This window comes from Globicephala melas, chromosome 1 (assembly GCF_963455315.2).
Source record: "Globicephala melas chromosome 1, mGloMel1.2, whole genome shotgun sequence".
NCBI lineage: Eukaryota > Metazoa > Chordata > Mammalia > Artiodactyla > Delphinidae > Globicephala > Globicephala melas.
Window position 1 is genome coordinate 82,147,255 of NC_083314.1, and position 14,330 is coordinate 82,161,584.

A 14,330-nucleotide genomic window follows, 5' to 3' on the forward strand; every position below is an offset into this window, starting at 1 on the left:
GTGTGTGTGTGTGTACATCACATCTTCTTTATCCATTCATCTGTCGATGGACATTTAGGTTGTTTCCGTATCTTGGCTATTGAGAATAGTGCTGCTATGCACATAGGAGTGCCTGTATCTTTTTGAGTTGTAATTTTGTCCAGATATATGCCCAGGAGTGGAGTTGCTGGATCATATGGTAATCCTATTTTTAGTTTTCTAAGGAACCTCCATACTGTTCTCCATAGTGGCTGCACCAACTTACATTTCCACCAACAGTGTAAGAGGGTTCCCTTTTCTCCACACCCTCTCCAGCATTTGTTATTGGTAGACTTTTTAATGATGGCCGGCCATTCTGATTGGTGTGAGGTGGCACCACATTGTAATTTTGATTTGTATTTCTCTAATAAGCAGCAATGTTGAGTATTTTTTCATGTGCTTATTGGCCATCTGTATGTCTTCTTAGGAGAAATGTCTATTAAGGTCTTATGCCCATTTTTTGATTGGGTTATTTGTTTTTTCATTATTGAATTATAGGAGCTGTTTGTATATTTTGGAAATTAAGCCCATGTCAGTTGCATTGTTTGCAAATATTTTCTCCCATTCTGTAAGTTGTCCTTTCATTTTGTATATGGTTTCCTTTAATGTGCAAAAGCTTGTAAGTTTGATTAGGTCCCATTTGTTTATTTTTGTTTTTAGTTCTATTGGGAGACTGACCTAAGAAAACATTGGTACGATTTATGTCAGAGAATGTTTTGCCTATGTTCTATTCTAGGAGTGTTATGGTGTTATGTCTTATGTTTAAATCTTTAAGGCATTTTGAGTTTATTTTTGTGTATGGTAAGAGGGTGCATTCTAATTTCATTGATTTACATGCAGCTGTCCAACTTTCCCAGCACCACTTGCTGAAGAGACTGTCTTTTTCCCATTGTATATTCCTGCCTCCTTTGTCAAAGATTAATTGACCATGGGTGTGTGGGTTTATTTCTGGGCTCTCTATTTTGTTCCATTGATCCATGTGTCTGTTTTTGTGTGAATACCATGCAGTTTTGATTACTGTCAGTTTGTAGTATTGTCTGAAGTCTGGGAGGGTTATGCTTCCAGCTTTGTTCTTTTTCCTCAGAGTTGCTTTGGCAATTCTGGGTCTTTTGTGGTTCCATCTAAATGTTAGGATTATTTGTCCTAATTATGTGAAAAATGTCATGGGTAATTTGATAGGGATCACATTAAATCTGTAGATTGCTTGGGTAATATGGCCATTTCAACAATATTAATTCTTCCAATCAGAGAGCATGGGATATCTTTCCATTTCTTTGAATCATCTTCAATTTACTTTATTAATGTTTTATAGTTCTCAGAGTAGAAGTCTTTCACCTCCTTGGTGAGGTTTATTCCTAAGTAGTTTGTTTTTTGGGTTGTGATTTTAAAAGTTATAGCTGTTTATGTATTCCCTTTCTGATATTTCATTGTTGGTGTAAAGAAATGCAACCAATTTCTGTATGTTAATCTTATATCCTGCTAACTTGCTGAATATGTTTATCAGTTCTAGTAGTTTTTGTGTGGCATCTTTAGGGTTTTCTATATATAGTATCATATCATCTGCATATAATGACAATTTTACATCTTCCCTTCCAATTTGAATACCTTTTATTTCTTTTTCTTGTCTGGTTGCTGTGGCTAGGGCTTCTAATACTATGTTGAATAGAAGAGGTTAGTGGGCATCCTTGTCTTGTTCCAGATTTTAGTGGGAAGGCTTTCAGCTTTTCACCATTGACTATTATATTGGCTGTGGGTTTGTCATAAATAACTTTTCTTGAGTTTATTACCTCCTTTTTGAATTCCAGGTCTAGTAGACTGGTGAGGTCTGTTTCATTATTTGTTCTTTCAGGAGAATTCTCATTTTTTTAATTGGGAGTAGGTCCTCTTCCTTTTCATTTTACTTAAATTTCTCTGTCTCTATGATTTTAGGAGAAACAGTTAACTACTGTGATCTTGAATGGCTGTGTTTATTTGGGAGTGTCCCTGTGTAGCTTCCATGAGTCTAATATTTTTGGTGTGAGGGCTAGTTTCAGGATGAATGCCAGCCATGCTTTTTCTCAGTGTGTGCTGGCCATTATCCCCTTGACAGCAGGGTGTGGATGGTGGTGTAGTATCTAGAGCCTGTGCTGGATGTGAGGTGGGGGTCCCTCTCTGCTCCATGTCATGGCCCTGTCAGGGGCAGGGTGTGCTCCCCAGTTGGAGTAGAAGCCTTGAGGGCTGGGTTTGATCAGCCTCTGTTTTCCTTGAGTACATGCCCTGCCCCAAAGGAAGTGAGTGTTGAAGAAAGTGAGGCCTGTGTGGTTACAGAGGACCTATGTTCCACCTGTGTAGGCATCTGCAGCTCCACTCAGAGGCAGCCCAAGATTGTGTCCCCATTGTGTTTATCCCAGATCTAGTGTAAGACTATGGCATGGCGTGGGCGGGGCCTCGAGGTTGGGGGGTTGTGGCTGCAGGGACTGAGGTGGCTACGCTGCCACCTGAGATCTGGGCTGCCTCTGTGGCAGACCTCACCCAGGACCTCTCTGCCCCAGATCTAGTGCTGAGCTGGAAGACAAACCACTGTGTACTCCTGAGCATGTTCACAATGGCCGTTGCAGCCCCAACTGGACCACACCCCAGGCCCTCTGGGCCGTTTCTGCCTAGCTCGATCATACCCTCTCCCATGGCCTGTCTGCTCAAGATTCATTGCTTGGCCCTTGCACACTCCTGTTGTGCCACCGTGGACACACACTAATGTTTGCTGCATTTACACCTGTTGCCCTGAGCCCTTGCTGACTGTGGCATCTGAGGCTACTCCTAGATCACACCCCAGATATCCTGGTCTGTCTCTGCACGACTAGATCTAGTCTCTGGCAAGATTTTGTGCCAGCTTGTGGTGTGGAGTGAGTGGGGCCAGGGCATTTGCCCCTTTGGACTGGGAAATACAGCAAGGGGGCTGCTCCCAGTGCAACACTCTCTGCCCTGATTGTCAGCAAGCCAGCATGCACTGCTGCTGAGTAGAGTCTAGTCTTCTCCAACCCTTCTGTCTCAACAGACTTCCCAAGAGGCAAGGGGGCCTGGCCACTCCATGCAGGACCCCAGGACTGGGATGCCCATATTGTGACTCAACCTGCTCACTCCCCAGGGCAAGGATCTACCCTTGTGGACCTTCTCCTTGCAGATCCCACCAAGGAGCCCAGGAGCTGACCCAGGTCTTCTTCTTTTTCCCCTTCCTACCCAATTAATTACATGTAGATCTTTCTTGCAGCTTTGGTTTCTAGTTCTGTCACTTTTCAAGGAGGAGTGCTCCATATGTAGATGTATTTTTGATATGTCTGTTGGGGAGAGGAGCTCCATATCCACCTACTCCACCATTTTGATTCTGCTTCAGACAGTTAGCTTTTTAATGACGGTCTGTCTTTCCTGTTTTTACACACTCACTCTGAGGACTGGTATAGAAATTAGAAACTAAGCAGGTGAAGAAAACTTTATTTCTTTATACATATTTTGCTTTAATAGCCACCAAAAAGACTGTTTCCTTTCCTCCCACTGACCCTATCCACCAGTTATGTTAGCCTTCAACATATCGCTATAGCAACATATATAAATATATATCATACATTTATACACACATACACACATTCTAAAGCACTGTGAAGACACAGACTAGGCTTTAGCAACTGGGGGTTCCTCACATGTCACTTAAAAATGATCACTGATTTGCTTTACACAAGACTTTCAATGGGCTTGGTGTGGCCATTAGTCCCTAGTTCCCAGAGAGAAGTTGGGATGACAAAATGGGACAGCATATTTAGAGTAAGGTCAGTACACTTTTTGGAGATCATAATAGAACAGAAATAGGAGGTCTAGGCTAAGCATGAGATGGCATCTGGGAATCACTGCTCTCACCATGTGGATTCAAATAACTCAGGTGCTGCAGTGTAGAACAATCCCCAGCCTGACTGTGACCCAGCTCGCTGGCCCAGGTTAGGTCTGCCAACACTGTCCTGCAGGGCACCGCTGCTCAGTCCTGTGCTTTTAGATCTGCTGTGGAGCTCCAGTGTGGGGCTCCATTGCTAGGAAGCAGGTCCTATTTCCCCTGAGTTGACCCTCAGAGGATGAGGTGAGAAATGTGCTGTTGCTGGTTCCCATCCCCCTGGGGCGTTCAAAAGCAGTGTCACAAGGTCTTCTACAAACTATGCCTGTTTTGCTTAGTGCTGGGTCCAGTGGACCTTGGCTGGTTATTCCTCAACTGCAGGAGAGGCCCTCTGCCTTTCGCCCTGCCCCATCAGGCCACATCTCTGACTCCTTTCAGACCTTCCAGCAGGTGTGGAGGAGTGGGGCCCAGATCCTCCTCAGCAGACAGGGAGCTGCAAAGCAGGGGGGCAGGCCCACCCTTCCTGCAGTTTTAAGGACCTCTGGTGGCTTCGCTTCTTGCTTGGCTCCTGGAAGGCAAGGGTCACAGGACTGGAGTGCACGGCAGAGCCCTTAGGGATTTCACCTGCAGACGAAAATAACACAAAGTAAGAGTCCATTATCAGGCACTGCTGGTGGCTAACTGAGGCTGGAGAGAGATCTGAGTGGTGACAGAAGCCAGGAGCACGCTGAGAGCCTGTCACGAGGATGAGCTGAGGGGACGCGCTGAGGTCTGGAGGAGCAACTGGGGCCACCAGGTTAGAGGAAAAGCTTCCCACCACCTCCTGTGGTCATATCTCTGCTCAAAGCCACTGCACACCAGGTGGCCGGACCCTACCACTCCCTCTTCAGGGGCCAGTTCACTCTCCAATTCACTTTGGAGCAAAAGGATGGCTTTTGCAATCTCCCAGGAAAGGAAATGCTTAGTATGAAACAGGCATATATAGAAGCAGCCTGTTGTAGGAAGGAGAGGACATTTTGCAGGGACGTCCTCCTATTAAAGTTTATGTTCTGTTTACTTGCTGAGGAGGGGGAGGGGCCAGGTCAGCAGGGACCTCAGAGATCATCTAACTCTAGTGCCGCCTCTTACAGATGAGGGTCAGCAGGCTTACAGAGACTGGGGCCAGCCAAAGCCACACAGCCACTTAGCAACAAGCCTGGGATTAGATCTCAGGCTTGGGGCCTTTCCAGTGGCCTAGGGGAAGTGGGAAGGATACTTCCAAACTGGGGAAGCCAGGAGGTATGAGAGGCTGTTGGGTTACCTTTGCTGAGGCAGGAATAAGGTTTTACAGAGGCAATCTTGTAAGTGTTCTTCTAAAAAGGCTCAGGAAAGAGAGGAATCATCAGAGAAAAACAGAAGAAATTAGCAAAACAGACAAACAAAACAGAGTTAAATTATGGCCCAACCCATTTTCATACTGTGGGGTCAACATTCTCTTAGGTTACAATTTAGGAACATTCCTAGGAATGTGCTTAATTGCTTATGGCAAAGCTTTAAAGTCCAAGGTAAAAGGTTTAGTTTTTGATTTTTAGGCCATTTCTAAGACCTCAAGTTTTTCATCAAAGCGGTTGCTAGAGAATGTGTTAGTGTTTTAAATAAAAGTAGAGAAGGTCTGCCATAGAGATAATATCTTGCCCTTTGTGTTTCAGTTTTTTCTTATTACCAAATGCTCTTTCAGATCAATAAGACCCAAGGATTTTCTTTTGTGTTGTTGCTTAAAGAAAAAGAGATATCAAAATCAAATTGCTGTTTTCAGCCCAATAGTGTGCAGTGAAATCAACTTATTAGGTTGCATCTTTCCATTATTTTTCCATATAATGGTATAGGAAACCCCAGAACACAAGACAGGCCTCAGGATCCCTTTACGGAAAGCTGCTTCAGAGGCAGACCCCATGTGTCCTCTGACCTCGAGAATCAACTGAACTGCATTTCTCCCCACTCCTGACCTGGCATAAAGGAGACAGAATTGGAATAAGGAGGGAAGATGATGACAAAGTAAGGGTCAACCGAGAGGTCAAGGGAGGTTGCTGATTGGGGTGGAGGGCTGATGAGGATGGAATCTAGAGGGATGCCCATGAGGACCCGAGCTCCCACAGATGGACCAGACATCTGCTCCTGGAAGGTCAGAGCAGGTCAAGGATCACCTGCACACTCTGATGACAGACGGTGATAAGTTTGGGGCGGGCTCTATGGCTCCGACTGGTGCAGTAGTTTCCTTACCTCCAAATTCGTCCTTGCCTTCTTCAAAACATCGTGTGTCCTGGTCACTGAAACGAGAAAGCAGCCCCCAAGGCAGAAATTACCAGTGGGCCCACGCTTGCGTTGGATTTGTGTTCTAAAGCTTGTCTTTCTGGACACTCAGCTTGGGGTCTCCTGCTGCCCCCCCACCCCGTGTCCCCTCCTCTGCCTCCACGATTACTGATGGCACAGGAGGTTTAGAGACGTCACATCAGTCTCCCCCATCCCCTAACCTCTCTGGTCTCTGTCCATTCACAGCACAGGTGGCGGACCTGGAAGGACCCCCATTTCCTGTCCCATTCCCTGGCTGGGGGCACCCACACTGGCTGAAGATAAACTGTTCCATGCTCTCCTTCTGCTGGTTGGCGGTCTTCAGATGCTCAGCTGTGCTCTGAAGGAGACTCTCCTGTTTGGATAGTTTGGTTCTCAGTTCCAGAAGCTCCCTTTTCATGGACTCTCCCTGGGAAGAAAAACAGGCTCTCTGTCAACGGTCAGAAGGCCTCAAGCACCGTGTTCGGTGGCTCTTTATAGCTCCAGATAGGATTCTACAATCTTCTCAAGTAGTTTTGGAGCAGATTTCCCTCATTAAAGCCTCTCAATCCCTCCAGCAGGTGGTGGTGGCTCAGGATGGGCCATGAAGTGGGAGCTCTGAGGACCTGGAAGCCCCCGTGCAGATTAGCAGAGGCTACACTCCTGTTGCTGCGGAGAACCTGACTCCAGGCCACACTGAAGCTCCCAGCTGTGAACAAGAGCTCAGATTTCGTGCTGACATAGTTATATCACTTGGGCATCACAAGTAAGACTTGGTCGTTGGGAATATTATGCCTGGATATCACGCCTGGGGAGACGGGGCTGGCCTGAGACAGTAAGTTTGTAAATATATCTGCCAACCACAAGATGGCAAAATGCTCCCTCCTTGGAATTAACATAATTGGGGCCCCTAAAGTGTCAGTGATCTTAGTCTGGAGTTGGAACCCCTGGGTGGGATCCTGAAACCCGCCTATCCAAGGTCACCAACCAGAAAGCAGTCTGAGATCTGAGAGCACCTGGGGGAGGGTGACTCTCCCCAGGCCTGACCCTGTGACGCAGATGTAAGTGATTTTCTGGGATTCCAGGGGGTGGCTACAAGAGGCTGGGTGACTCCTGGTGACATTCTGTGATCCTGCCTGACTATGTGGACCTGGAGGTGGGGGTGGGCTAGGAAGGGAAAGGAGATGTTGATGTTTTAACATGGTCCTGAACTTCAGCGCAGCCAAACTTCAGAAAGTTAAAGAAACGGAACATTTAGGGGTTACCAGGGCTCTCGTGTCTCTGCCTCCTCCATGTCCTTTCCTTCTACTCTTTGCTTACTTATCCTGGGGGTCAGGGGTGTGGGGAGAGGGGCTGGAGTCAGAGCTGCACTGAAAGCAGCCACCGCGGAGAAGAGGTCTGCCTCCAGGGACGCCCCCTCAGGTCCCCTTGGTCCCAGCTGCCCATTCGGCTCCTGACCTTCAGGATCTGCTGACCAAGGAGGCAGAAGGATATTTGGGGGCAGAGCCAGTAGGGGATGCTGGCTTCTTACCGCTTTGCTGTCCAGCGCAGGGCCGTGGGAACTTGGCAAGGCTGCTCTCCAGAACATGGTGAGGAGGGACGCCGCCTCCTCCAGTCGGTGGTGAAGGGCGTTGGCGCTGTTCCTGAGCTCGTGGATGCCTTCACTGCCCATCACCTGGGAAAAGGGGGAGGTAGCCATGGACATCCCCGGGGCTGAGACATCACTTTTTTTTTTGCTGAGCATTGGCCTCAGCTTCCTTTGTGGGTGAGGCGTAGACACAGGCCTGCTTAAACCTGTGAAATCCTTTTCTAACCTGGAAGCCAAGGTTCTCTGACCTCAGCAGGGACCCCTCGATTTGCAAGAATGCATTTGATTCCAGCTTTCCCCACATTCTTTAGCTTCTAGTCCTGCTTCATGCTCCAGAGTCTAAGGTCCCTAGTTTTGCACTGGCCCCCTTGTCCTTCCGTAAATCACACCTTATGCTTCAAATGGACTGCACCACTTGTAGCTCCAAGGACTGAGGTGCCGCTCCCTTTACCTGGCATGTTCTCCCCCGAGAACTTACATATCCCCTGTTGGCACACCCCCCATGAACCTGTTACTTTCCTTGCCTGGGATAACAGCTGATTCTGGGTTCATGCCCTCACACCCAGAGCCCTTGTAACCTTGTGCCTGGAGCCCCTGGTTATATTTATTTACTCAGGTGTGGGCATCCCTCTCTATCGTGGGGGCCCCTGAGGGCAGGGCTGTCCCTGCATGCCTGTGCATCTCCAGTATCTCAGACAGCACAGCAGCTACTACCTGGATCTCTCCCTGGGGAAGGGCTCTGAGAAGCCTTGCTGCTTGCTCTCCCGCCTTGCTCAGTGTGAGCAGAGAAATTCCATGGCTGCCACCCTCCTCACCCCTTCCACATATTTGGCCCATATGGACACAGATTCTCATTTTCCAGCCAATTGATTAAGTGATTTTATTCTGCCCACAGATGGTCATATGCCAGCATGACTTTAGCAGATAATAAGCTACCAAAGGGTACTCAGTACAGCATTGTGTGTATGTTGACGCTTAACGTGCTCTACTGATGAGGACGGCAATGCTGCACATGCTTTTCTGTGGTTCTGAGGGGAAATAGCAAGTCAGCTACATCTGGAACAGAGCAGAGCTTGTAGTGAAATTAGCAGATGAAGATAAAAGGCCTAGCTGGATATCAATGGAAGATGTATCCTCAGCTGATGGGAGATGTGGAGCAGGAAAAAAAAATAGAGGGAGAAGAAGCTAAAATCAGAAGAAGAAAGGGCCTAAGGAAAAGGTGCACCTAAAAGCTAAAACGTGATTACCTCTGTGCCTGGAGCTTCAAGGCCAGGGAAGTTGCAGGTTGATCTCATGAGCGACGCTATCTTCTTGACCAGCAGTCTGCCCTCCCCAATCTGCTGTCTTAGGGCACTGTAGTCATCAATGTGGCCAATGACATGGCGGCCATGCTTATTGGCAAAGGAGCCATCAGTAGCATCACCCTCCAGCTTGGGAGGGTTCTTCATTACTGGAGAAGCATCCAAACCCAGCTCTGAAGAATAAAACCACAATAACACAGAATCCACTGTTATACATAATCATCCTCAGTTCAATCCAAAATGGACATCAAATAGTGCAAGAGGCCAGAAACAAGAATGACAGTCTTGGAAAGTACAAGTGTGAAGTCCATAGATATTCTGGGTTCTATATTTTCATAATCTTTCTTACATCATCTCATAATGATAAAATTGCCAGGAGGCAAATTTTATCCTTATTGACAAATGAAATATTCAGGACAAATTTAAAAAAATTTTAAATTTGGGGGTTGAGAAGACACAGACAAGGAAATTAAGCTGGATACAGAGAGCACTTTCAAGAAGGAAGAGATTACAGTGCAATGAAGAAATACCAGAGCAATAGGAAAACCACAGGAGGAAGAATAATGACAAAAAAGGCAGCCACAGGAGGTGGAATGAGTAGGGCTAAAAGCCGTGGGACATGCAGAGAAAAATCTCTAAATTCAGATAATGTGCATATAGAGAACCAAAGGTTACTTGCTTTAGTCATTTTCCATCATTAGACCCTGAGTCCTGTAGTTGCCCTATTTACCATTTGTCCTATTGAAGGTTGTGGTCTCTGAGCCATGAGCAGCGGGAGAAGAGCTGGGGAAGACCAGAATTGGAGAATTCATGCCCACATCCCGAACTGGAGGGGAGGCAACTGAGTCTAGGGAGTAAAGATAACCACAACTTTAGGAACCCTGGAATATACTGCTCCTGAAACACATGCACAGCCTATCTTCACTACTGGAGATCTAAGGCAGCATGACTCTCCTCTTACATAATCATCACCCATGTACCACAGTCAAAACCAGTGGAAAACAAACCACTTAATTTGGAGCAAGATGTTCCTGTAATTGAATGCTGTTCCATGAGAAAGCAACTTCTAGTTTGAAAAATTATTAGATATATTTTTCTAACCCCTGATTTGAATATAATATTGTATGCAGTGTGTCTAATACAACGCTTTCTAACTAAATATAAATACGTATAAATATATGTAGTATATATGTTAAAAATATTTGATCAAAGAACGAATGGATTTATGGGCGATTAAACTCAGCACTCTAATCACCATTCTGATGAGTCAGTGCTGGAAAATATGTAGTAGTATAAGAAAGAGACATACTAGAAAGCATGTAGTAGTATAAGAAGAATAGGAGACATAAGCCTTGGTGAGTTTGAGATGCCCTATTGGAGACCAGGCAGCAATCCTCCAGGGGAGGTATTGGAAAATATCACGAAGAGACAGAAATGACCCTGCTCAGGCAAATGTGGCTTAGAACCTGCTTTCCATCTCAGGCCTCTGTGCTGTATGCTGATGAGGAGGAGTGACTGAGCCAGTTCAGATGAGTCCTGGCTGGTGCTGTGGGGAGGCTCTGAGAGGGGAAAGCATGAGAGGAAAGAGAAGCAACACCGAGACAGAGCATAGTGAGGTGGGAGGAACACAGCAGATCAAAACTTCTGCTTCGAATCTTCGATTGGCCTCTTAACTCCTGTAAACCTTAGCATGTCAGTTAATTGTCCCAGTGCCTACGTTTTCTCATGTAAAATACAGAGATAGTAAAATCTACCCTAGCTCTGATGAAATTATTTGAAAATTTGTTTGAAAACGTGGTAGATTTTAAAGCCCTCTGCAAATATAAAGAATAGGCATTAATACATACAGCTGTTAACTGCTGAGCACTTATTGCATCAGGCACTGGTAAATTATTTCACTTAATGCTCCATATAACTATGCACAGTGTATATTATTATTATCCTCATGTTAAAGATGAGGAAACTAAGGCTTAAATACCTGAGGAGTTTAAATACAAGGCAAACAACACGTAAGTGTCAAACTCAGAATCTGGAGCCAGATCTGACCCTAAATCCCACGCTCTCAAGGCACTGTATTGAAGCACCTTCGATTGCACCCTGACCTTAAGGAGCGTGGAAGAGGCGAGATTGTCCCTTCCACCGTAGACATCTTGGGGACCTCCCCACTGGCTGAGGGCTTCCTGATTCCCTTTTCCTTCCTACCTTGGAAGAGCAGCTGCTTGTTTCCAGGGTCAGTGTTGGTGGGGAATTTCTGGTTAACAGAGGAGGGGCTGAGGCTGGTTTTGATGGCACCACCATCCAACTGCTGCTCGAGCTGTAGTCGCAGACAGTTGTTCCCCTGAATGCTGTGCTCCAGCTGCCCTCTCAAAGCTTGGACCTCTGCCACCAGGTGGCTCAAGTCACTGCTCAAATGGACTTGGTGACAGGCATCCCAGGTGTAAGCTGAAAAGTAGAGAGAGGACGGAGGGTCTGGTGGCACTGAACCAAGTATTTCCAAGCATTTGTCAGAACACTCCTCTGACATTCCTTTCTGCCAAGGACCCCACTGTAATTTCAGGGTCCCAGGAACACACCTGTGATGGATATGTCACTTTTCCTATGCAGGGCCTGGTGCACACTGAGATGGCATACACTCCAGCATGGAGTTTCCTTGGAGGCTCAAATGACCCTCCTCCATCTAGAGGGCATTTGATTGGCAGATAAGTCAAACCTATTATTTCACCTTATTAACATCAGTCCTGCAGGCTAGACAGCAGGGTCTTCCAGGGCAGGAGATCAATACTGAACTAGAGAAGGGGAGGGGCTGAGGGAGAAGGAGATGTGATGACCTCCACATTTGGGAATCAAAGGGAGAGGAGGAGGAAGGCATCAGGGCTTTGGGCAGCATGTAAGAATGGGAGTGGGGTACCACAGACCAGGGATCATAACTAACTGGACGTCTCAATTTCTTCTAGTTTTTTTTACCTCCACTCACCACTCATAGCCTGTTTCTATGTACTGGGGGAAGAAGAGATCTAAGAAATATTCTACAAGACCACAATTGCTCATCTAAAAATGTTGAAGCCAAATGTAGTTAAAAAGATAGAATTTGTTTTGGTTTTTAGCAAGGCTATAGGATGCATATACCATATAATACATGCACCCAGTTGCATCAGGGCCACAGGTCTTAACCAAACACATTAATATTTCTGCAATGAGCTATATGAATATTCTCACTAAATGGGATAAATGAAGAGGAGTGCAGGACAAGATGGCAGAGTAGAAGGACCTGAGCTCACCTCCTCTCATGAAAACACCAAAATCACAACTAACTGCTGAACAACCATCAACAAAAAACACTGGAACCTACCAAAAAGATATTCTGCATCCAAAGACAAAGAAGAAGCCACAACGAGATGGTAGGAGGGGTGCTTTCATGATATAATCAAATCTCATACCCACTTCTACAGACTGGAAAATAATTATATTGCAGAGGTCCTCCCACAGGAGTGAGAGTTCTGAGCCCCATGTCAGGCTCCCCAGCCTGCGGTACTGTAAAAGGGAGGATGAGCTACCAGAGCATTTGGTTTCGAAGGCCAGTGGGGCTTGAGTGTAGGGTCTCCACAGGACTGTGAGAAACAGAGAATCCAGTCTTAGAGAGTGCAAAATGGTTTCATGAGCACTGGGACCCAGGGCAAAGCAATGACTGCATAGGAGCCTGGGCCAGACCTACCTGCAGGTCTTGGAGCATCTCCTGAGGAGGCAGGAGTCAGCTGTGGCTCACAGTGGGGACAAGAACACTGGTGGTGGAGGCCCCAGGGAATATTCAACAGCATGAGCTCTCCTAGAGGTCGCCATTTTGGCACTGAGACCTGGCCCCGCCCAACAGCCTGCAGGCTCCAATGCTGGGATGCCTCAGGCCAAACAACCAACAGGGTGGGAACACAGCACCACCCATCAGCAGACAGGCTGCATAAAGTCGTCCAGAGTCCACTGCTGCCTCTAAACATACCCCATGACTTGGCCCTGCCCACCAGATGGACAAGACCCAACTCCACTCACAAGTGGGCAGGCACCAGTCACTCCCACCAGGAAGCCTGCACAAGCCCCTGGACCAACCTCACCCACAAGGGGGCAGACATCAGAAGCAAGAAGAACTACAATCCTGCAGCCTGTGGAAAGGAGACAACAAACACAGAAAGTTAGACAAAATGAGAAAGCAGAGAAATATGTTCCACACGAAGGAACAAGATAAAGCCCCAGAGGAACAACTAAGTGAAGTGGAGACAGGCAATCTACCTGAAAAAGAATTCAGAGTAATGAAGTAAAGATGATTCAAAATCACAGAAAAAGAATGCAGGCACAGATTGAGAAGATAGAAATATTTAACAAAGACCTAGAAAAACTAAAGAACAAACAAACAGAGTTGAACAATACAATAACTGAAATGAAAAATACACTAGAAGGAATCAATAGCAGAATAAATGAAGCAGAAGAACAGAATCGTGGAAATCACTGCTTTGGAACAGGATAAAGAAAAATGAATGAAAAGAAATGAGGACACTTTAAGAGACCTCTGGGACAACATTAAATGCACCAACATTCACATTATAGGGGTCCCAGAAGGAAAAGAGAGAGAGAGAAAGGGCCTGAGAAAATACTTGAAGAGATAATAGCTGAAAATTCCCTAACATGGGAAAGAAAACAGTCAGTCAAATCCAGGAAGAGCAGAGAGTCCCATAGAGGATAAACCCAAGGAGGAACATGCCGAGACACATATTAATCAAACTGACAAAAATTAAAGACAAAGAAAAAATATTAAAAGCAACAAGGGAAGAGCAACAAATAACATACAACAGAATCACCATAAGGTTATCAGCTGACTTTTGAGCAGAAACTCTGCAGGCCAGAATGGAGTGGCACAATATATTTAAAATGATGAAAGGGGAAAACATACAACCAAGAATACTCTACCCAGCAAGGCTCTCATTCAGATTTGATGGAGAAATCAAAAGCTTTACAGACAAGCAAAAGCTAAGAGAATTTAGCACCACCAAACCAGCTTTACAACAAATGCTAAAGGAATTTCTTTAGGCCAAAAAGAAAAGGCCACAATGAGAAACAAGAAAATTATGAATGGGAAAGCTCACTGGTAAGGCAAACATACTGTAAAGGTAGGAAATCATCCATACTCTAATGTGATATCAAAACCAGCAGTTGTGAGAAGAGGAGAGTACAGATGCAGGGTATTGGAAATGCATTTGAAAGTAAGAGACTAGCA

The 14,330-nt window shown here is 46.0% G+C and overlaps 1 protein-coding gene across 37 annotated transcripts in view; it reads right to left on the reverse strand.

Moving 5' to 3' along the window:
- Nucleotides 1-3,469: 3,469 nt before the first annotated feature.
- Nucleotides 3,470-14,330, reverse strand: part of PDE4DIP (phosphodiesterase 4D interacting protein) — a 224,037-nt gene continuing 213,176 nt past the window's right edge. For 10 of the 37 annotated variants that reach the window (XM_060300611.1, XM_060300669.1, XM_060300573.1 and 7 more), the window contains 7 exons: nucleotides 11,273-11,512; nucleotides 9,801-9,917; nucleotides 9,017-9,243; nucleotides 7,713-7,856; nucleotides 6,473-6,611; nucleotides 6,134-6,180; nucleotides 3,470-4,498 (listed from right to left, as the gene is read on the reverse strand). In XM_060300611.1, the coding sequence (XP_060156594.1) occupies nucleotides 4,457-4,498; nucleotides 6,134-6,180; nucleotides 6,473-6,611; nucleotides 7,713-7,856; nucleotides 9,017-9,243; nucleotides 9,801-9,917; nucleotides 11,273-11,512 (956 nt within the window). In that variant the 3' untranslated portion in view covers nucleotides 3,470-4,456. Of the gene's footprint in view, nucleotides 4,499-5,174; nucleotides 6,181-6,384; nucleotides 6,612-7,712; nucleotides 7,857-9,016; nucleotides 9,244-9,800; nucleotides 9,918-11,272; nucleotides 11,513-14,330 lie in introns of all 37 variants that reach the window. The other 27 variants (XM_060300509.1, XM_060300504.1, XM_060300493.1 and 24 more) reach the window with 11 other exon arrangements.